This window comes from Trachemys scripta, chromosome 2 (genome assembly GCF_013100865.1).
Source record: "Trachemys scripta elegans isolate TJP31775 chromosome 2, CAS_Tse_1.0, whole genome shotgun sequence".
NCBI lineage: Eukaryota > Metazoa > Chordata > Testudines > Emydidae > Trachemys > Trachemys scripta.
In genome coordinates, this window is record NC_048299.1 from 217,060,051 (window position 1) to 217,082,531 (window position 22,481).

General features: G+C 40.1%; 2 protein-coding genes across 5 annotated transcripts in view; one reads left to right on the forward strand and one right to left on the reverse strand.

The window, feature by feature from the left end:
• The window catches only part of LYN (LYN proto-oncogene, Src family tyrosine kinase), an 87,344-nt gene extending 70,480 nt beyond the window's left edge, over positions 1–16,864 (forward strand). For 2 of the 4 annotated variants that reach the window (XM_034762946.1, XM_034762947.1), the window contains exons 11-13: positions 1,686–1,839; positions 3,309–3,440; positions 14,303–16,864. In XM_034762946.1, coding sequence (XP_034618837.1) covers positions 1,686–1,839; positions 3,309–3,440; positions 14,303–14,505 — 489 coding nt within the window. In that variant the 3' untranslated portion in view covers positions 14,506–16,864. The remainder of the gene's footprint in view (positions 1–1,685; positions 1,840–3,308; positions 3,441–14,302) is intronic. The other 2 variants (XM_034762944.1, XM_034762945.1) reach the window with 1 other exon arrangement.
• A 1,253-nt stretch (positions 16,865–18,117) lies between these two features.
• Positions 18,118–22,481, reverse strand: part of LOC117873497 (kinesin-like protein KIF20A) — a 36,959-nt gene continuing 32,595 nt past the window's right edge. Inside the window, exon 18 of the mRNA XM_034762943.1 lies at positions 18,118–19,576. Coding sequence (XP_034618834.1) covers positions 19,301–19,576 — 276 coding nt within the window. The 3' untranslated portion in view covers positions 18,118–19,300. The remainder of the gene's footprint in view (positions 19,577–22,481) is intronic.

The following is a 22,481-nucleotide window of genomic DNA, read 5'->3' on the forward strand; positions in this document are numbered from 1 at the left end:
TGCACTGACAAGGAGACCGCTAATGCGCCGGTGGATTGGGGTTTGAAAAAGTTTCCTATGTTCTCTTCCTACCCCAGCATATCCACAGAACAGACAGCAGTGTTTTCCCCATACAAGAGGAAGGGTATTATAACATATCATCCACAGGAATTTTGGAAGAGCAGTATCAGAGCAGATTAGTCTGTGTAGTCCGGGTTCCTTGTTTGGCAGTGGCTTTCCAAGTGTGCAAGGTTTATTGTCCCGTACAGCAACTCGGACATGCTTTGGTGGTATATGAGTATATCACCCTATGTTTTCACACACCATTTTAAAAATGAAGTAATGATCTGGGCAAATGCTGAAAAATCATCTCTGATAACTGCCAAAATATTTACCACTTTTAATTTGGTTTGGATAGTTATGAAATAAAATTACAATTTTTTTCTTTGTTTACGTATGAAATTAGAGTACGTAAGAGCAGGGTTTTGCCAAACATTCCTAGTGTATGAACAGATGCATACAGTAAATGGGAATAAGCACAAAGCTAATTGACCTCTGTATGATAATTTTCTTGAAAATGTTCAAATTTGTATTAGATACACCGCTACCTCGATATAACGTGACCCGATATAACACGAATTCAGATATAACGCGGTAAAGCAGTGCTGCGGGAGGGAGACCGGGGGAAGGGGGGGGGCTGCACTCTCCGGTGGATCAAAGCAAGTTCAATATAACGCAGTTTCACCTATAACACGGTAAGATTTTTTGGTTCCCGAGGATAGCGTTATATCGAGGTAGAGGTGTATTATATTAGCAACCTGTGGAACTCTTTGCCAGAGGATGTTGTGAAGGCCAAGACTATAACAGGGTTCAAAAAAGACCTAGAAAAATTCATGGAGGATAGGTCCATCATGCCCATCAGCCAAGGATGGTGTTCCTAGCATCTATTTGCCAGAAGTTGGGAATGGGCAATGGGATGGATCACTTGATGATTACCTGTTCTGTTCATTCCCTCTGAAGCACCTGGCATTGGCCACTGTCGGAAGACAGGATACTGGGCTAGATGGACCTTTGGTCTGACCCAGTATGGCTGATCTTATAATTTGCCGTTTTGCTAACACTTCAAAGGCTACTTTCTTGCCTAATCTCCCCTTTAAAAGGGGGACACTGTAATAGGAAATCCATACAAGGCTTTTATTTATTTATTAATCCTATTCCATTTTATTATTTGAACATGTTAATTTATCACCAGTTTTTCTATAGGGAATTTTTGGGGAAGAAATCCCACAACATAATTTTAATATTTCTTTATTAGTATGAAGGCCCTGATTCAGGAAGGCTTGTAAACACATGCCTAACTGAATCAGTGGGACTTAGCATGTGCTTAAATTCTCTGCCCAATCAGGGACTGTAATGGATGTGGCTGTGGAGGGCCCAATCCTGCAAACACTTATTCACCCAAGCAGTCCTTTTAGAATCACTGAGATGTCTATTTTGAGTGAAGATTTGCAGGATTGACCCTTACGCTAAAAGCTTTTCTGGGCAGGGACTTTGCCCCCATATATATGTAAAATGCTCAACACAGTTGATGCTATAGTAATTAATGAAGGTGTACTGATGTGGTAAAGGAGAAGAGCTCATAGTCGCTTAGGATGATACAGTGTGCTGCAAAAATACCAAAAATGAAAGCACTACTCTTTTTACAGATTGCAGAGGGAATGGCATACATAGAAAGGAAAAACTACATTCATAGAGATCTGAGAGCAGCTAACGTTCTGGTTTCGGATTCACTGATGTGCAAAATTGCTGATTTTGGACTAGCCAGAGTAATTGAAGATAACGAATATACAGCACGGGAAGGTATGTATCAATTTATATTTTTCAGCTCTGTAAAACTCATTCTGTTAAGAGACACAGATTTAGGTATTTGTTTAACATAAAAATGAGAAGCACATAGCACAGTGTGAAAAATGCCAGAATAATATGTTAAATACGGTGTTCTAATGACAAAGCTGTTCTTAAAAATTACTCTGTCCCCTCATTCCAGATTGTTCAAACTAGAAAGTTTATGAAAAGTACAGTTTGTACCTTCTTTAAGCAACACAATACATTTTACAAATCAAACTGATTAACTATTTGGCATAACATAGCAAAGCTTTTCATCTAGTTGAATTAGACAATGAACTGAGTTTTTCTTAATTGCTAAGAGAAAATGTTAGTATTCGTTTTTATCCTCAAACGCATAAATGAGATGTGCTCGAGCATCCTTTCCACAATAGAGGTGGTAAGTAGAAGTGAGAGGATTTTAAAATATGGTTAGAATTCGCTCTGCACCAGCTTGCTTGTTTCGTTTAATATAGTTGGACATGAAACAAAGGATTAAATCAATTAAAAATTATATTGAAGGTAGACTTGAGCCTAATTCTGCATTTCTTACAAAGGCAAAACTCCCAGGGAAGTCAAGATTCTGTATATGGAATGGAGTTAGTTAGGGGTAATATTAATGACAGCGATGCAAAGTATTTGAGTGGCACAACCATTACATGAAAACGCTCATCTTTTGATTCTGAACTGATAAATATAGAGGACAATAGAGGATAGACAATGGTGGGTTGAAAAGCGATGCATAACTTTTATTTTTTCTGTCTAAATTTGTAAGTAAATGTAGTAGTTGTGAAAGGTGTTGGGCTCACAATACCTTAGAACGAAGTCTTCAGTTCACTCATACAAATATGGCATTTCGTGTCTGCGAAAAAGTTTTCCCCACACTATCATTCCAGTTGGTCTGAAACAACCTATGGGGTGAGAGAATATATATATATATATATAAAAGGAGACTAAGGAAGTTAGAAACTGAGTTCCTAACTCCCTTAGGTTCCTTTGAAAACCCCAAATTCAATTCTTAACTTCTCTGAGACTTCCAGGAGACACACAGGGTGTGTGAGAGTACATCATGGTGGTTCCATCTGATCCAGCTCTTAGTACATCTGTACAGTGCTTAGTTTGTAATTAAAGAGGTTCCAGGACTCAAGCAATTTTTTTACATTCATAACTGATGCAGCAAGCCCAGAGGCTATGAACTGCCAAGCCTAGAGGTGCCGGGGTTCAGCCCTGGCACAAATTAAGCACTGCATCTGTACAATAACTCTGGGACAGGAAGAGCAGCTAGTACCTTTTAAGTCCCCTAAGATAAAGACAGGATTTTGTACTGAATACTCACTGTATACCCTATACTTAATGGAAATAATAGATGTCTATAAGATATGTTAGTAGTTATATTTTTCAAGCAACTTATATAATTGATTAATTGAGAATATATTGTTTCTTAGGTGCAAAATTCCCTATTAAATGGACAGCACCAGAAGCAATTAACTTTGGTTCCTTTACTATTAAGTCTGATGTGTGGTCCTTTGGAATTCTTCTGTATGAAATTGTTACCTTTGGAAAAATCCCTTATCCAGGTATGGACATTTGCTTATATATCATTACGTAATTTATATTTTGATGCTCTTTTGGAGAGTCACAGAAAAGAGTTAACTGAGGGGGGAAAAAGTGAATATCTTACAATAATGGCAGCACTGTAGATCTGAAGTGTGCATACTGCAGGCTACCTCAAAGAATTTTGAAAACTCTCAGCCATTTTATATGTACCTAACACTGCATGCAACTTTGGGGGAGCTTTAAATCAGCAAGTTATGTGTAATCTAAAATACAAATCCTGCACTGTTGTACTTAGATAGTATGTTTTTGTACTCAAATAATGTTAAAATTGTAGCAAATGCTGAATTCCAATAATTGTCACTGAGCCTGATTTTCCAAAGCTCACTTCAAATGGTTTAATGATAGACTAGACAGCTATCATTACGAGTTCTAAGATTGTGTATCATTGCTGTTTGTAAGTAGTGAAATGTAGCTCCTGAATAGGTGGAATTTCAAATGAAACCAACTAAGCAATTTGGCTTTTACATAAACAGCCATAATATTTTGTCAGCATTAGGCGCTACAAAAGAACATGAAAGCGGAATTTAGAGAAGTACTGATTTTCCATTGGAATATTGGCACTTCGGTGATAAGGTAGCTGGGACATAGGGCTACACTGGAGGTTTCTTACATTAGGCAGACCTGATTAAGCAACCTAATGTTGATCTATTTTTCTTTGAAGATATTTTTACAGGAAAACGCATGTGTTACGTAGTTTCCCTGGCTTAAGGAAACGGAAAAACCTTGTAGGTGATAGATAGATAGATATGACCGACAAAAAACTTCGATAACGCAGAATTAAAATTGCCTGGTGGTATCTCATGCCTTTCCAGAAGGTCAAGCACAGCTGGTCATACAGAAAGTCATACAGCTGAAAACCAGTAAAGAAAGAGTGAAAGTAATGGAGATGCTAACACAACCTTAACTCTGCCACTCTGGAGCTGGCAGGAGCCACTGGGAATTATTTGCATGCACTGCAGACCACAGTGTTGGTCTAGCTGTGTAGCATGGTGGCAGGATTAGTTGGACCAACTTGTGGGATGTGTGATTGTGATATGAGGACACCTGGGGGGGCTTTTTTTTGTGGGGGGGGCAGCTAAGCCTTGCTCCCTGCCCTCTTCCCGGTGTGAAAAGAGGTGCCTTGAGAGATCCAGTATGCCGCATTTCAGCAATGAGCTATGTAAGTTATGCCAATAGTGGGACAGAAGTGTCTTCTCGCCGTGGGGACAGTGAGGTGGGGTACGAGCATAGTCTATGGCAGGGGTTCTCAAACTGGCAGTCGGGACCCCTTAGGGGGTTGTGAGGTTATTACATGGGGGGGTTGTGAGCTGTTAGCCCTCACCCCAGACCCCGCTTGGCATCCACCATTTATAATGGTGTTAAAATTATTTAAAAGTGTTTTTAATTTATAAGGGGGGGGGTCACACTCAGAGGCTTTCTGTGTGAAAGGGGTCACCAGTACAAAAGTTTGAGAATCACTGGTCTATGGGTAAATGGAAGTATAGTAGTAGATGGCATCCTGTGTATAAGGGTGAAGGGGCTGTAAAATTTAGCAGAGGTAGGGTTGTTTATGTGGCGTGGGCTATGTTTGAGTAAAGGGCAGGCGTAGGTAGGTCTCTTCAGTACATTACACCTCAGCAAATAGAAGGTGTTAGGCTCTATCCCACATGGTGACGTGCCTTGTCCCCTGAGTGTTCTGCACGGTGTACAAAAGCGGAGTGCAAGTATAAATGGTATGGGGGTATTGGGGAGGAGCTCAAAGAGGGCAGATTTAAGGTTGCATTAGCACAGACCGTATTTCCTGGTTTTTCAAAGGTTTAAATTTGTGTTATTTTCAGGGTTTCTAGATTCTGGTACACAGACAGGAGCAGGGAGAGGGGTTCAGACCATGCCCTGGAGAGGCAGAGCCCCCAGATCCCAGGGCACACACAGGGGCAGGGAAAAGGTCTCAGACCACCCAGAAGGGCAAGCCCAGGAGGGGCCAGGGAGAGAGTGGCAGGACCCCTCAGGTCCTGGCACACACGAGGGGGGGCAGAGGGAGGCGCTAGGGGCCCCTCCAGATCCCAGCACACACAGCAGGGGAGAAGGTGAGGCTGACAGCCCACTTGCTCCTAATCCTCCCACTGCCACCTACCCCCATGTCCCAAATCCTAGTGTCCATCCCCACCCGGACTTTAGCCCCCAAACCCCACTCCCTCCCCTTGCCGCAGCCTTAAACCCCCCTACCTCATTCCACTCTACTCTTCCACCCTTTAATATCTTCTCATCTCCCTGCACTCCTCACATCCCCAGCACTCTGCCACAAATGTATGTGTCATTTCTTTTTGAAAATAGTATGATCCACTTCTGAATTATCTGCTGTAGTCCGATTACATTTCCCAGAAGTTAAAAACAAAAAAAACAAGAACTATCACTTTGCAGAAGCAGATAGCAGCAGCATGCCTACAGATCTTCTTTGGACTTCTGCCAAGGGTACGGTCAGAAGTTACAGTGCTGGGATGTAGCTCAGGTTCTAGGGCCACCGGAGGTCTCCTCGCGCTATCAAGGTCATGTGAAAGTTGGCTGACTGGAAACCCTCTTGCCTGGTCTTTTTCTGCATGTGTACATTACAATCTGTTTGGCATGCGAGTGTTTGTTACGTTCCATTCTAGAAAGCTAGACTCTTCCTTTAATAATGTTTTCAGTATTGCTTCCCCAAAGGGGCAGTGGGTGCCGTGCACTAGCTGAGATAAATTGTTGAGTGAGTGAGAGCAGCTGGGGGATGATCAGAGCCATGGTTTGAGCCCCAGATGTGTGCAAAAAAAAAAGAAAGAAAAAAGGGTAGAATCTGTGGACTTTATGAAATGTTTTTTTTCCCAAGAGGCTGTATCGAGGGAGCTCCTTGCTCAAATGACCCCACATTTGGACCATTTCCCTACCCCATACGTCCATGAGGCACAGCAAATTTCAAAACAATCCAAATAAACAAGCAGCATTTAGAACATTTAGAAAAAGTCATCCTTTAAACAGGAAGAGGTTCTCAGCCTTAACTATAGCTGAACTGGCACTCCACGACGATACATAACATCTATTTCCCCTGGCTCAAGCATCATTTATCAACTCCCACAAGCATTCCAGGAAGTAGAATGCCATCATGTAAATACACATTGAGCTTCACCTTTGAGGTTCTGAAAAGTACACTTAAGAATCACCCATCTTTCTGAGGGAAAGTTGGAAGGTTTAACCACACTCCTATATACCCACCATCTGCACTTACTGGATGGTATAGTTTTGAGGACGAAGAGTCCTAGAGGCCTTCCATCTTCCCTCTTAATATATCCCAGGGTAGTTAACGGCTGCATATACCCATTCAAGCGCAGGAGTTCCTAGAAATGCATTCTGCTAGGGCCTACAGCTCTGGCTGTTTAAACTCTGAAAACACTCAAAGCACCACTGTACAAGCACTTTGGAGGTTTGCATCCCAGATTGCATAAAGCTTCAAAGGGCTAGAGCAGGGAGTTCAAGCCCTGCTGGGCTAGAATGGTGGGAGCAGGCCTGCCATCCCCAACTGGATTGGGGGGGCCAGACTTTCCAGTTGCTCCTCTAACGAGAAAGAGGGGAAGGGTGAGTCTCCATCAGATTAGAATAGGGGAAAGTGTATTGACCAGGTCATCTCCAGAAAAGGTAGAATGAATGTAGGTATGTTCACTGCTCCTGAAAACTCTGATCCAGCAAACCACTTAAGCACGTCAGTACTTCTTGACTTCAATGGGACTACTCAAGTCAGTGGGACTGTTCACATGCTTAAAGTTAAACATGTTTAAATGCTCTGATAGGTAAGGGCCTGAATATGTGAATGGGTAGCAGGCCCAGCAGACACCCCCTCAACATACTAGAGTGAGTTAATCAACCATTAGGCGCCACTTCCTCAAGAAAGTATCAGGTGGAAGTTGTGTGTGGTGGGAGGATTTGTGGTATCCTCCCTAAAGCTGAGGTAGTCTGATATACATGCTTATCATAACTGAACCCAAACGCTTAACATTTTGAGGGTCACCCAATTTACCTATCCGTGGGTATCTTGAAGTTTGCTATTAAGAATTATAATTGTGAAATGTAAAATGTGTGCCTGGGTTTGTGCAGAGATATTAAAAGAAAAACCTAGAACCTCACAAAAAACATTTGTTTTAAAGTTTTGCAACAAATCCTATTTTCCATCTTTACTTCCATAAAAGCAGTGCCATGCTGCCATTTATGCTTTGTTCCAGGAAAATATGTGGAGTATATTGACAGTACAGTACAGTACAGCGTTCCACCTGTTTGATTTTAAACAAGTGAGAGAAAGGGTGTCCTTTGGGAAAAGTCTGGGCAATATCCTCCCCGAGGACTTTTTTTTTTTAAATACCTAACACCCAGTGCAGTCTGAGGCATCCCACCGGAAAAATAGTAATTCTCTGCAGAGTCCCACACTTAGGACGGAAGAATCCCATGCATTGCTACAGACTAGGGACCGAGTGGCTAGGCAGCAGTTCTGCAGAAACGGACCTAGAGGTTACAGTGGATGAGAAGCTGGATATGAGTCAACAGTGTGCCCTTGTTGCCAAGAAGGCTAGTGACATTTTGGGCTGTATAAGTAGGGGCATTGCCAGCAGATCAAAGGACGTGATCATTCCCCTCTATTCGGTATTGGTGAGGCCTCATCTGGAGTACTCTGTCCAGTTTTGGGCACCATACTACAAGACAGATGTGGAAAAATTGGAAAGAGTCCAGCGGAGGGCAACAAAAATGATTAGGAGGCTGAAGCACATGACTCATGAGGAGAGGCTGAGGGAACTGGGATTATTTAGTCTGCAGAAGAGAAGAATGAGAGGGGATTTGATAGCTGCTTTCAACTACCTGAAAGGGGGTTCCAAAGAGGATGGATCTAGACTGTTCTCAGTGGTACCAGATGACACAACAAGGAGTAATGGCCTCAAGTTGCAGCGGGGGAGATAGAAGTTGGATATTAGGAAAAACTTCTTCACTAGGAGGGTGGTGAAGCACTGGAATGGGTTACCTAGGGAGGTGGTGGAATCTCCTTCCTTAGAGGTTTTTAAGGTCAGGCTTGACAAAGCCCTGACTGGGATGAGTTAGTTGTGGATTAGGTCCTGCTTTGAGCAGGGGGCTGGACTAGATGACCTCCTGAGGTCCCTTCCAACCATGATATTCTATGAGCTACATAGATAAGTCATATATGTCAGGGATGAATTAACTGTATCCAGAGATTGGAAGGGGCACTCCAACCCTTACATCACTCTGTTGGCAGGTTTTAAGAGGCTCCCAAGAGCTTTCTCCAGCACGAGAGAGAGAGAGAGAGTGTGTGTGTGTGTGTGTGTGTGTGTAATATTTGTTTCATTTGAAGAATTTAAAATACAAAGTTAAATCTCCTGGTTTATACTGAAAATGTAATACATGTAACCAAAATAACTGTGGGATCGGCAAACAGCTGTGAAAACACAGCTTAGCAAATTAGATGGGTAAGATCGAGTCTGGGAGATAACACTCCAGGAAGAAAACTATGTCCTAACTTTGTCCTACCAATATTTAGTAGCCAGGCAAAATGAGTCCCTCTAAAGTAGAAATAATAAATAGTATAAAATAATTAATAAATAAATAAATAAATAATAATCAGCTCTAGTAAGAATACTTTACAACATTTTTTTACTAACAGTTGAAAACTAGCTAACTAAATCGAAGGTCTTATATGCAGTCAGCTTAAAGCTCTGTGAAATGGTTTGAATTATATTTGACAAGGGGTTAACACCAGTATGAAGGGAGTATAAACATACAATTTGGCAGAAAACGTTTACAGTCAAGAAAACTAAGTTCAACGGCTGTTTTTCTTCCTGATAATCTTGAAGTGATTAGGGGTTTTCTAGTTACAGAAACTAGTTTGAAATATAAAATGCAAATATCTGATTTTGTAGGCAAACAATCTGAACCAGTTGTTGAGAAACTAATTTCCAGCTGATCATACAATATGTCAAATATTGGATACATTCGAACTCACATTGCAATGGCATCATCTGCTATTACATGTGCCTCCTTTCAGATCTAGATTCTACCTCCACACCTGTGATCAGTTACTCCTAACAATACTGGATGTTAGTAAAATAAGAGGGCTCAACATAAGGAATTAGTTCTGCATCCGATCAAGTTTAATGGCTAACTTTTGTTAGCACTGCCTCAAACTCGTAAGTTAGCATCCCGTACAAGATCATGAACTGTGTAAGAGATGTGCATTCAGGCTGAATTTCAATTAAGTAATATATGGTTCTGGTGAAACTGTTCATTAAGAAATAGTCTACCCATAATAATGTCTTGGAAAATTAGAGACACACTGCTACTCCTTTGTATCTTTAACTTGTACCGGAATCTATGACAACCAATCAAGCTGTATAGCTGGGAAATATTATTTATTCAGTATACACATTTGTATACATGCTCATCATGTTGTGTCTTGGCATGTGTTCTTAAAATGTGTCATTAATAAATGTTGATTAAAAGAAAGAACTCCCCAGTATTCTCTTGAAAACCAGAAATCATTTTTACAGTTGGGATTTTCACAAATTGGCTGAAGCACAAAATGGGCATATTTGCCCCCTGCGTTCAGAATGTAACAGAAAGAACGGTAATGCTGCAGGGCTTGATCTGGCAAAATGCTGAATATTCTAGCCCTGATCAAGCAAAGCACTTAAGTACATGAACAGTCCCATTCAATGGCACTATTTACTGCTTAAAAATAGGAACATGCTTGCATGCTTTTTGGGATTGGAGCCAGCGTGCTTAACACCTGGCAGGATGAAGCCCCTGGTGAGCACCTGTTGTTCTTGTGCACTGACGCTCATCAGATAACATTATTAACTCTACAAAAATAAAGTCATTGTAATAGAGCATCGGAGCATTTTGCATGGCAGATAAATGTCTCATTGACTTGCTCTCTACTTTTATTTTCCATAAGTGCCTTGACCTTTGCTCTGCATTTGCGTAGCAGCAAGCGACTCTTGTCCTATGACGACATCCTGTTCCACTGATATTCTCAAAAGCTACTTTGATGCCAAAGCAAGTGCATTTGCACTGTTGTAACTGGGATCATTTCAGTGCTTTTCACCATATGGAAAATTGAATGCAAATATTAAACATGGGCCCAAAGGAAGAGTTCTGATCCAGATCCAGATTTCATACCGGAGATCTATTTTTGTGCTGGGCTGAAACCAAAACCCTGGATCCAAACATCTCTGAAATTTGGAAATGTTTGGATCTGGATCTAAATTCTCTGACTGAGGCTCATTTCCAGTGTTAATATTTAAGAAATTATATGCAGGGAATTAAAATATAAGACCTCACCTTAAAGCACTGCAAGAGTGGACACCCATCACTTTCTTTTAAAAGGAAAAAAGCATTGGCTTATTCATCCAATAAGGTACTGTGGATGGCAGAACTTTCACAAATGTTATAATTGTCATTCATAGAGACATTTTGAATATAAAAATAAAGTTGCCAATTCAGTTGTAAAGTGCCTGCACAGCTTCCACTATCTTGTTAGACACTACTTTCCCAGTGTATGTTGGCTCACTTTATGGAGATAAATGGATTTACCTCCTCTCTGCCCCTTTTTGAGACTGTGGAGTCCATACTGACACATGGGGAGAGCAGACCCTGTTCTCTGTGCATCCGCAGAGAACCAGGCATAATTTGGTCCTCCCTTAGCAAAGTAAAGCATTAAACTCCCCTCCATATTCTCATTTGAGCATATTTCCTTTGTTCTGTTCTGTTGCCCCCAGCAGCCTTGCTGCAGTACTCATCGTGTAGTTGAGAGACCAAACAAGTGCTTTCCTTTATTTCTAACACTACTGTCCATAAATAAGCTGGCCAAATGTGCTGTTACATTGTATTTAACACTATCCCTTCCATCTAATGACTGTGTTAGTCTCTGAAATGTGCTTAGCTTTGTTCACCACTTCATTCACATCTGCCAGTTGACAGTATGGTTTACTGACGCACAGTTATCTTCTCCCCCGCTTGTTGATCGAAAAAAGGAACTTTTTATTGGCTGCATTCTGATCGGCTACACCAGAATAACTCTTGGTTCTAATGCAATTACCGCAGAAATACACAGGTGATCTGAATCTGGCCCAGTAGACATTATTAGCTAACTTTTGCGTGCACTGTGATGTTTCCTCTTTACTATTCAAGCTGCCTTTTCCCCTTGCATTTCAGAGGTGATTGTCTTCTAAACTTATGCAGAATAGAAAATAAAGCATCTGATTCTTGCTCCCCTTTCTGGTAGGTTTGATATGATAGGAAAAGCAGCTTCTGCACAGACTGCTGTGGGTATAAAGCACCTTGCAGTTCGTGTTAGTTCTTTTAAAGTCACTGTTCTATCATCCAGATTCCTTGGGCTACATCTGGCCACTCTCTCTTCTGTCAACTAGTTTACAGCTCCTGGAAGCCTTCCTCAGGCGTCACAATTTTCACAAGAGGCTTTGGTTATTTTGTGGGTTTTAGGGAAAGAGGGGCAGCTGCAAGTTTGAGGGAAGATGGAAGCATTCCCTGAAAGCTCTTCTTCCTGCTTTTCTGGATTTATCCTGCTTCCCCCTTGCTTTGCTTCCCTCAAGGCTGTATAATGGTGAGAATGACAAAGACTGTTTGGCTCTGCTCCTCCAAATACAATTATTCTCTATCCAGTGCTCTGAAACAAATGGTAGTGAGTATAATGTAATAGGTATATCTCCATATTATCTTATCTCAGAGACTGGAAGGGACTCTGAAAGGTCAGAGTCCAGCCCCCTGCCTTCACTAGCAGGACCAAGTATTGATTTTTGCCCTTAAGTGGTCCCCTCAAGAATTGAACTCACAACCCTGGGTTTAGCAGGCCAGTGCTCAAACAACTGAGCTATCCCTCCCAAGAATGAATGATCTTGTAGTTAAGATGCCAGACTGTCACTCAGATGATCTGGGTTCAATTCTCAGTTTTATCACAGATTGCTTGTATGTGACTTTGGCCAAAACATTTAATCACACTCTTCAATTCCCTTCTGCTGATACTACTACACAGTACCTTACTCTCAGCTGTTGTCTAGCAACTCTTCAGTAGTCACAGGTTGCAGCAGGGTTTCTGTTCACAGCTGATTTTTCTAAGTACTCTAAAATCCCCATACATAGGCAGAGTACCTTGAAACTTACTGTGCCACAGCAAAGGTAGGAGTAGAGTGTGTGGCACAAATTTGGGGCATTTGCCCAAGGGGTTACCAACATACAGGTCTCCTCCCAACATAATCTGGTATAAAACTGCTCTTATGTGCCCACAGATTGAGTGCAAAGGAGAGAGGGAACATGAAGTATCTGGTACTAGGATGCCACTCTGAAAATCCATTAATAAAAAACTTGGCTTGACACCACGTTGAAGGTGTCATTAGGATCCAAACCAGTGAGACCAAGTTTGTCAGGGTTGAGCATCCAGTTCTGAAGGAGTACACAGATGAAATTACCATGGTGCTATTTGAGAGGCCCCATGGGTCTGGGTATACAGAAGAGAAAGGATGTAAAACAGCATAAAGAGGAAACAACTCCTCTGGGGAAACGTGTTATTACACAATCAAACATCTAGTCTGGTCATGAAGTATTAAGAAAGGCATCTGAGCTCAAGGATGGCTTCAGAATTGGTGTGTCAGTACTAGGTGAGGAGTAGGCACTATGGTTACTGAGGCTTCTGCCACTTTAAAAGGCTGTGCCAGTTTGTTCTTCAATGTCGCTTTAGATTTAACCAATACCAGATTGTGCAGGGTAAGGGAATGTCTTGCAGGTTAGGGCTAAAGAGATGATTGAAGGTAGTGCTGAGACCAGACTGGTAAAGTGTTTCTTGGGTCCTGTGTAATAGAAGCTCTGCACAGAGGCTGGTGTTGGTACCATCAATGGGCCCATTGGAAGATCTCCCCTTTAGGTGCAGGGAGTAAAGGTGTCTCAAAAACAGTAAATAAGATTACTGAGTGATCTAAACATGGGATTCTGTCTCCAGTATTATAAATGGGTAAGAGGTGCACCTCTTGAAGTCCTTAGGGGTTTCAGGCTGGACATAATCCAGGTAACGTACTAAGGTCTCCTGGGACAATGGAAGGGCCGCTTACACTAAACTAGCCTATGCTACTCTAAACTATTTACAAAGCTGAAAGCTAGGCTTGAGAAAATATAGTCCTGAGGCCACAAAAGGTTTATTCCATTCACTCTCTGCAATGATCATGAAGGAGCAATGGCCAGGGGGGTCATATCCCTTATGGAGAATAGCGTATCTCCCTCGTGAAAGAGAGCTCATGACACAGCTTTTCAAAATAGTTACAGAGCCTGACATGTCACAGCTCACAAGTTGTGAATAGAGAGAGGGCCTTGAGGAAAAACCCTCTATTTCCTGGTTTTCCAGCAGTTGGATTTTTGGAATTTAACTTGTGTTCTGGAAAGGCATGAGGAACACAGAGCACTCTCTACAACCTTAACCCTACAGTAAAGGGTTTTTGCATGTGAATTTATATTTAAGCTCTGTGAGGCAGAGACTGTCTTACTGTGTATATGCACAGCATCTAGTACAATGGGGACCCTGACCCCCAAGACAATACTGTAGTTCAAGTAAATTGCCAAGAGATCACAAAATATTTCTCATTTACCGTGTCTTTGCTAGCTTTAAATTAAAAAAGGTAAACAAAAACTTGCCATGTCCCCTTAGATTAATTAACTTGAGTTTTTGGGGTGTGGAATAGCAGCAAAAGAAGGTGCTCTACTCTGATCTTTGACACACAAATCTGCTTCTAAAATCTTTTTTTTTTTTTTGTTTTAGGTATGAGTAATGCTGATGTGATGGTTGCTCTTCAGCGTGGGTACCGCATGCCACGCATGGAAACCTGCCCAGCTGAGCTTTATGATATCATGAAAACATGCTGGAAAGATAAAGCAGAAGAGAGGCCAACATTTGATTATTTACAGAGTGTGCTAGATGATTTCTACACAGCAACAGAAGGGCAGTATCAACAGCAGCCATAGAACAAAGGAACACTTTGCCAGTTGGCATAGACCATTGTTCGGACAAAGTGGGCAGATATCATGTATTTGGATATCCTAACCAATTGTGGCTTCTGAAACTGGAGGCTGAAACTCCACAGGAAGAATCATTCTGCTTAGAAATAAACCATGTTTTTCTATGGTTAATTTAATTTGAATGATCACTCTGCTTGAGGTTAGAGTTCTCTTTAGATGTTATCTTTTTATTTGCCTAAATAAACATCCAAACAAGACAAGCTTTGAAAACAAAGACAGAGTGCAGTCGCACCAATACAGACTTACAAAGCATTTGAAGCTGCAGACAGAATTTGGGGAAATCTCTAAATGATAGCTTGCCTTACAAGAAAATGTATGAAGTCTGAAGATAAATATGAACAATTTATGAATGGAAAAGTTAAAGAATTTCTGCTCCCAAATTAGCTTTTTGAAAGATAGCACATCATGAAAGTCATGCTTTGTATTTTTATAGCCTCTGGTTATCTTACATCAGTATCTGGAGAACAGTATCTTGTTGCAAGATTCAAATATTTAGGATGTAATCATCCTCTTTAAGAAAGGGTTAAAAGGTAATTTTTACACTTAATTTAATTCTCTTTGGCATATATGCACAGCCCAAGCATTTACACTGTTAAGGTTTGAAAAAAGTGTATTTTACAGGCACCAAGGTAAGAATAAGACCTGCAATATTTTGAAATTGCATTATTGTGCTCAATGTATCAGAAAAAAAAAGACAGCATATTGTCTTGCTCTGCATATAGAGCACCATGAATTTAAGCCTGGAACCACCTGCTCAAAATTCATTTTTTCCCCTGGGTTAAGTCAGTGGCAAATCTCCCCTATATTTTGAAGGGAGCAGGATCTGGCCCTCAGTAGTTTGAAACACTGTGATCCATCTATTAACCATGAAAATGCTTTCTATAAGTATCTTAATAGGAATTTTAGAGTGATTCAGTAATTTATTCCTAACATTTTTGCTGTTTGAACTGAAAGACATTTAAAGATTAGCCAAAATTAATGTTTTAAAATGCACCATACCTTTAAAGCATATTGTAATCAGTGAAATTACATTGAAGTGAATGTTCGCACCCTGGTTTTGCTTTTCAGTATGTAATTATTACTAATTCATAACCAACAGTTAAAAACCATGACTGATTTACTTGTTACATAGTTGGTGTTCTTAATGCATATTCTGTTAGGATCCAGGCATATTAACAAAACTGTATTTGAACTAATTCTCCTCTTGATAACTAAAAAATACTCCGTCGTGAAGTGAATTATCAAAAAGCATAACTAGTGCAATTACAATGTGACTGCCTGTTTCTGTCCTCCCTTACATAAAGTGGGACTGGGCTGTTCTTACAACCAAAACAATTTATGGTAAAGGGTACTAACAGAAGCTTTAAAAAGAGGCTAACTACTAGTGAGGCTTTAGTATACCTGCAGTCCAAACATAGTGATCAGTATAGACATTCATTGCTTTTCTTTTTTAGTAAAGCAGAGCAGGTTTCTGAATGAAGGAAGTCAGTCAGTCAATGTGCAGATTAACCACCACAGACTGTGTACATATTTTTATTGTATGGTGATTTTTTATTTTAATAAACAAACTCTTTAAATTTAAAACTTGTACCATTGTAGTTTGTCCTTCAAATTACAATAAATAGCCAATTTTATAGGCCAGGCTGACAGTTTTCTGTGTACAAGGAATGCAGGATCAGACCCTGTCAGTGTTCAGATGCTATACAAAACAAATAGTTCTTTTAGTTAACATCGCTTAAATGAATCTTGCCTCTTTTATACCCATTCATCTCAGAGGAGCAGTTCAGAAATCTCAAGACAGCCATTTCACCGCTGAATATTTTAGCAGAAATATTCATCTAAGTGGTTCTTATCCTACAATTCTGAACTACCCACCACAGCAGTAAATTCCAAAATATCTTCAAAATAGCTGCTAAAACCTCACTCTTCTGCAGTGCCAGCAGGCACCACCATTTACTGAGACATTTAGGAAAGCCTGAACATGTGCAAAATTTAAGTTAGCATTTGGAAATGTGAAGTCATCTTAGTTGCAGAAAAAGTCTAGGAGCCATACATTGGATCACATTATTATGTGCTTGCAGAGCTAGTGCAGCACTGAGAAATGCAGGTGTGCTGAACTGTACTCTGTTACTTGTTCAAGACATAGGTGAAAGATGGAAGCATGTTTGGTTTAACTTAAGTCATTTTATGTAATGTTGGGGGGGGGGGGGGGGGGGAGGGGAGAAATGATACAGACTGAGCTTTGTCTAGCCTGAAATCTATTGACGGGGGTTTATCAAGATTCCTATTTATGTTACCAGATTACTGTAATAAACCAAAATATTTAAAATGAACTTCCATTTATTATCCTCATTTCTGATCTTGTCCTGAGTGCCCATGATGGACATAAGGTGATCTGGCTAGATAGTCTGTTTAAGGACTGAGCTAGAGATTGATCCAGATGGCATTCAATCTGCAAGAAGGCTGTTTCTTTGGAATTTGCCCTGCCTGTGATGAGTCCATTTATAAACCAGTGGACACCTGTTTTGATAGGACAAATAACCCCGTTGGATATTGCTTTTTGGGAGAGTACCTGGTGCTTCTTAGATCAGAAAATCCCAATTCCTAGTGGAATTTACATATTTATATGAAGTCCCTGAGCACACATTGGTGTGAGAGTTTTAACAGACAAAGACTCACTTAACCAGTTAGGAGTATTTGATACTGACAAAGGAAAGAGGAAATTTCAAGACCAGGGCTTTGAATTACAGGAACATGATAGTGTTGCAATAGTAATGCTGCTCCATCTAGTGGTTCACAATGTTAGTGACAACCTCTAACTCAGGCCTGGTCTACACTTTAAAACATAGGTCGACAATCACAGCATTCAGGGGTGTGAAAAATCCACACCCCTGACCACCCTAGCTATGCCAACCTAGCCCCAGTGTAGATGCAGCCACGTTGACAAAAGAATGCCTCTCCACCTAGCTACTGCCACAAAGGAACGTAGAGTTCTTACAGCAATGAAAAATTAAAAAAAAAAAAAACAAAAAACTGTCACTGTAGGCTGTCTCTATACTACAGGATTATGCCACTGTAGTCCCTGTAAATATGGCCTAAGTCAGGAGGTGGTTTTTTTGGTTTGTTTTTTGAGGTGTATAAACTTCAACACCTCTAATCTTTGTACTCCAAATATAGGCCGCTATGTTTTGCAAGCCTAGGTTTCTCTGACCACAAGAATTCACCTAACTCTCCAACTATTCAGCTTCCCTTGCTTGAAACCCTGTTTCATGACTTAATTGTAATGTATTGCTTAATTCCTACATAATCCACCTGCTGCATAATTTAGCAACTCAGATAATACATTCCTAGTTAGGGGGTAAGGCTAAATCCCAAATCAACACTATTTACATCCACCACCATCCCCAGACACTAAAATATCACTTGGATCATTTCTAGTTTTCTGTGTGGCACTGCTTGAAAGCTGAGAACTTGCCAAAAACCCTCTTACATTTCTCATGGGTTCCTATACGTAGTTGTGTAATGCTGACAACAGAGCACAACAAAATCAGCCACCATTAAACCGTGCAAAGGCAATTGCTCAATGCCTACAACCTTGTGACTGGCACACATTTCTGAAGTAAATGCGTCTGACGAAGTGGGTATTCACCCACGAAAGCTTATGCTCCAATACGTCTGTTAGTCTATAAGGTGCCACAGGACTGTCACTTATTTCTGAAGTAGTTATCCTATCATCTGGCTAAAATAACTCAACTCTTTCTGGTTATAATCACCAGGCAGTCCTAGCCCCACCACATTTCTAGACAAAGTTTTCTTTTAAGAAGATGAGGTACTGGCCCTCTTGATCCTAAACTTTGATTTCAAGTGCATCATATTTTAATAGAAACAAAAATTAAGACACACAGGGACTTGCAGCTCAAATTATCAAGTTGTATCTCATGACCTAATCACTAACACCAAATCTTAAATGATCTAATATTTAATTGACTTGAAAAAACCCAAGCTTTATTATAAGTAAATTTTAAGAAGACTACTGCATACACAATTCAGTGAAGGATTTTCAAATGGACATTCCTTTCCAAACCAAGACAATTATGATTGACAAGCATTTAAAATGAACAGTGGCTCCTTGCCACTCCATCATCTGACTAGATCATTAAATGAAATATTAGTACTAAATCTCTCATTTTAATTCCACAATAAACTGACATCAAGTATAAGATTACTAGTTCAATTCAAATCAAGCAGAAGATTAACTGTGAGGAAGCCAGCTCCTCTACAAACAATACCTACTAGCTAATGAAACAGTGAAAGTGAACAAGCGGTTTGGTCGAGCACAAATGCCATTTTGAGTGTTGGAAGCAAGTGTAAAAAGGAACAAGGAAAGTAAAAGACAGGAATGTACCACTAACCTTGACACAAGGCACCCTTTCTCCTGTTATATGGAAATCCATACCTGCTGTGTTGCCACAGCAGGTGATCACATCTCACACCAACTGTTGCACAAGAATCCCAATTTATGTTTACATTTACATGTCTTTAGTTACTAAAGAAGACACTTGACAGAAGGAAAGTTGTCATTTCTATTAATAGCTTATCTTCCCAGTTACATTGATGGTAAGGCTGTGTCTATACTACCCTTTTTTCCTCCACCCAAATTCCAACTGTTGCTAACATCAGTTCAAAATTACAGCTGATAGGCCTTGTCCAAACAGACATGTTAATGCATCAAGGATTAGAGTTATTCTTTTACTTTACGTGTAAAAGTAGCTTGTTTTCTTGACATGGTTGGAGAGTCTTCAGATTTCCCCAAGGTTTTGCCAACAGGTGTTTTAGAAGTGCCTGTTACTGTAGATTTTAGATTAGCAAACAAGCCTCTCTTGGGTTTTTGCTCCTTACGATCTTCTGAATACAAGTGCTTTTTGCTCTCATCTAGTTCTTCTTGCAAAAGAGACACTGTGGCTTCAAGCTCAAGGACACGTTTAGCCCAGTTCTGAAGACTTCTCATTTCTTGTTCCTATGGAATTGTTAAACCACATTGGATAAGTGAACACTAGCGGATGGTACTATTATTTTGTTCATTTTCTCCAACTAAAATTTAGAATGAGATCAGGGTGCTATATAGTAGAACTGTGCAAATACATTGATTTTTTTGGTTTGCTGGCAATCTTAAGATCCGCCATAATAGGTCAGACCAATGGTCCATCTAACCCAGTATCCCGATTGGCCAGGTGCTTCGGAAGGAATGAACAGAACAGGCAATAGAGTGATTCACCCCCTCTTGTCCACTCCTAGCAGTCAGAGGCTCAGAATGACCAGAGCATAGATTACATTCCTGACCATCTTGGATAATAGCCATTGAGAGACCTATCCTCATGAACTTATCTAGTTCTTTTTTGAACCCCTTTATAGTTTTGGCCTATACAACATCCCCTGGCAACGAGTGCCACAGGTTGACTGTGTGGTATGTGAAGAAGTACTTCCTTATGTTTGTTTTCATCCTGCTGCCTATTCATTTCATTGGGTGACTGCTGGTGGTTATGTGAAAGAAACTTCTTCACCTTTTCTATACCATTCACGATCGTATAGACGACTATCATATCCCTGCTTAGTCGTCTCTTTTCCAAGTGAAGAGTCCCAGTCTTTAATCTCTCCTCATATGGAAGCTGGTCCATATCCTTAATAATTTTTGTTGCTCTTCTCAGTACCTTTTCCAATTCTAATAGATCTTTTTTAAGATGGGGTACCAAACTACACACACTATGAAAGGTTTGGGTGTACTATGGATTTATATAGTGACATTGATATTTTGTATCTTATCTATCCAACCCTTTGCTAATAGTTCCTAACATTGTTAGCTTTGATTGCCACTGCACATTGAGCGGATATTTTCAGAGAACTAGTCACAATGACTTCAAGATCTTTCCCGAGTGGGGATCTAAGTTATTTGTTAGCAAAACTCTACATTTTGAAAAATGCCATTTTATATGGAAAGTAATGCACATATCAGCACTGAATTTCATCTGCCATTTTGTTGCCCACTCACCCAGTCTAGTGAGATCCCTTTAACTCTTCGCAGTCTGCTTTGAATTTACAAAGTTACTCAAGATAAGAGTCTGCAAATTTAGTCATCTCACTATTTACCCCTTTTTCCAGATCATTTATGAATATGTTGAACAGCACTGGTCCCAATACGGATCTCTGGGGGGACAATGCTATTTGCCTCTATTCTGAGAGCTGACCATTTATTTCTGCTCCATGAGAGGACCTTCCCTCCTAACCGAGCACAGCTTACTGTACTTAAGAGCCTTTGGTGAGGGACCTTGCCAAAGGCTTTCTGAAAGTCTTAGTACAATATAGTCACATGTTTGGTGACCCCCTCAAAATTCTAATAGCTTTGTGAGGCATGATTTCCCTTCACAAATCGTGTTCCTCTGTCAGATAATTTGGTTCTTCACTATAGTTTCAACCAATTTGCCTATCAGACAAAATATTTTGTCTTACCCAAAACAACACTGTTTGCATTTAGCGTTTAAGGTTTTTGTTTTTTAAAAAATTGAAGGAAGTCTTAAAACAGCTTTGGAGGAAAACATTCTGACCCCTCTCCCCCCCACCCCCAATTCAAACAAAGTGTCAAAATGACTGATTTTTTTCAAGTTTTGTTTCTCCTTCCACTAATTATTTGGCAAAAACAACATGAATTCACAAAGTGTTTCAGTGTTGCCAAATCTGCATTTTCTGCTAAAGAAGTTTTGGCTGAAATTTTACCTACTCTACTGTACTGGCAATTATATTTGAAGAAAAATGGGCAAAGGCCATTAGCCAAAATTTAACTTAAAGTTTTGGCAGTATTGAGACATTAAATTACATTGTCACAAACACATGCAATACTACCTCAGAAACTAAATAGAGCAAGATGCCTGAATACCACATTTGGTATGCTAATTAACTTCAGTTTCCAATTTAGGTCTCTATTTGGCCCATTAAGACAAGAAACTCAAAATATTGGGGAAGTAAGGATTACAGGATCTTTATTCCTTAGGTATTCATCTGCTCCTGTTTCAATTTCAAACCTAGAGTCAGAATTCTCTCCACAGCAACTAATTACAGCATAATTTTGTTTGACTTTAGACTAGAATAAGATATAGATCATCAAGGAGAAGTTCCTGTTTTTATGTAAGTGTTCAAGTAATAAGAAAGAGGAAGGTAGTTTTCAAAGTGTTTTCCATGTGGCATAAATCAGTCCTCAAGTTCAACCCAGGTTGTTACTATCTAAATTGGCTATTCAATGGCCAAGAAATGGACTACTGGGCCCAGTGCAATTCCTACATAGCAGATATTTGACCACAGAGAACCACAATGGCATCAAAATTGGTCAATGTTGTTTCTGGTTCTTATGGTTGCAACAAAAGCCTTTTAAATGTGAACTGATGTATCCCAGTGAAATGAATGGGCTATAAACTCAAGGCCAGTGCATGTAAATTGCGTAATTTAATGCTCACATGGGCTAAAAGCAAAAAGCTCAGTAGTCCTAGAAGTATCTTGCATTGTTTTTATCTGTCCCTTCCAAACCCAGCGGCCAAATTCAAAAGATAGCAACTAAATTAATACTGCTATCCAAAGAACATATTCTACTCTCTGTTTAAGCCTCATGGTCAGTGGGAGAGTCACTGCAGCTAGAATAGGGCCTTAATTGAAGATCTTGTCCAGAGGCTCTAGTTAGATATAATTTAGTCTGTGTTTCACAGTAATCAACAGTAGCGTACAGGTGTTCTGCTGAGGTCTAGCAAGCCACAATGGATTATATTTGAGCATTCAAGAAGAGCTCTCTGAATACTGCATCTTTTATTTATATTTGAAAGTTGCTAGTTTCTAACCAATGTTTTATAAAATCATTTCAAATGCAGTCAGATTTACAGTAC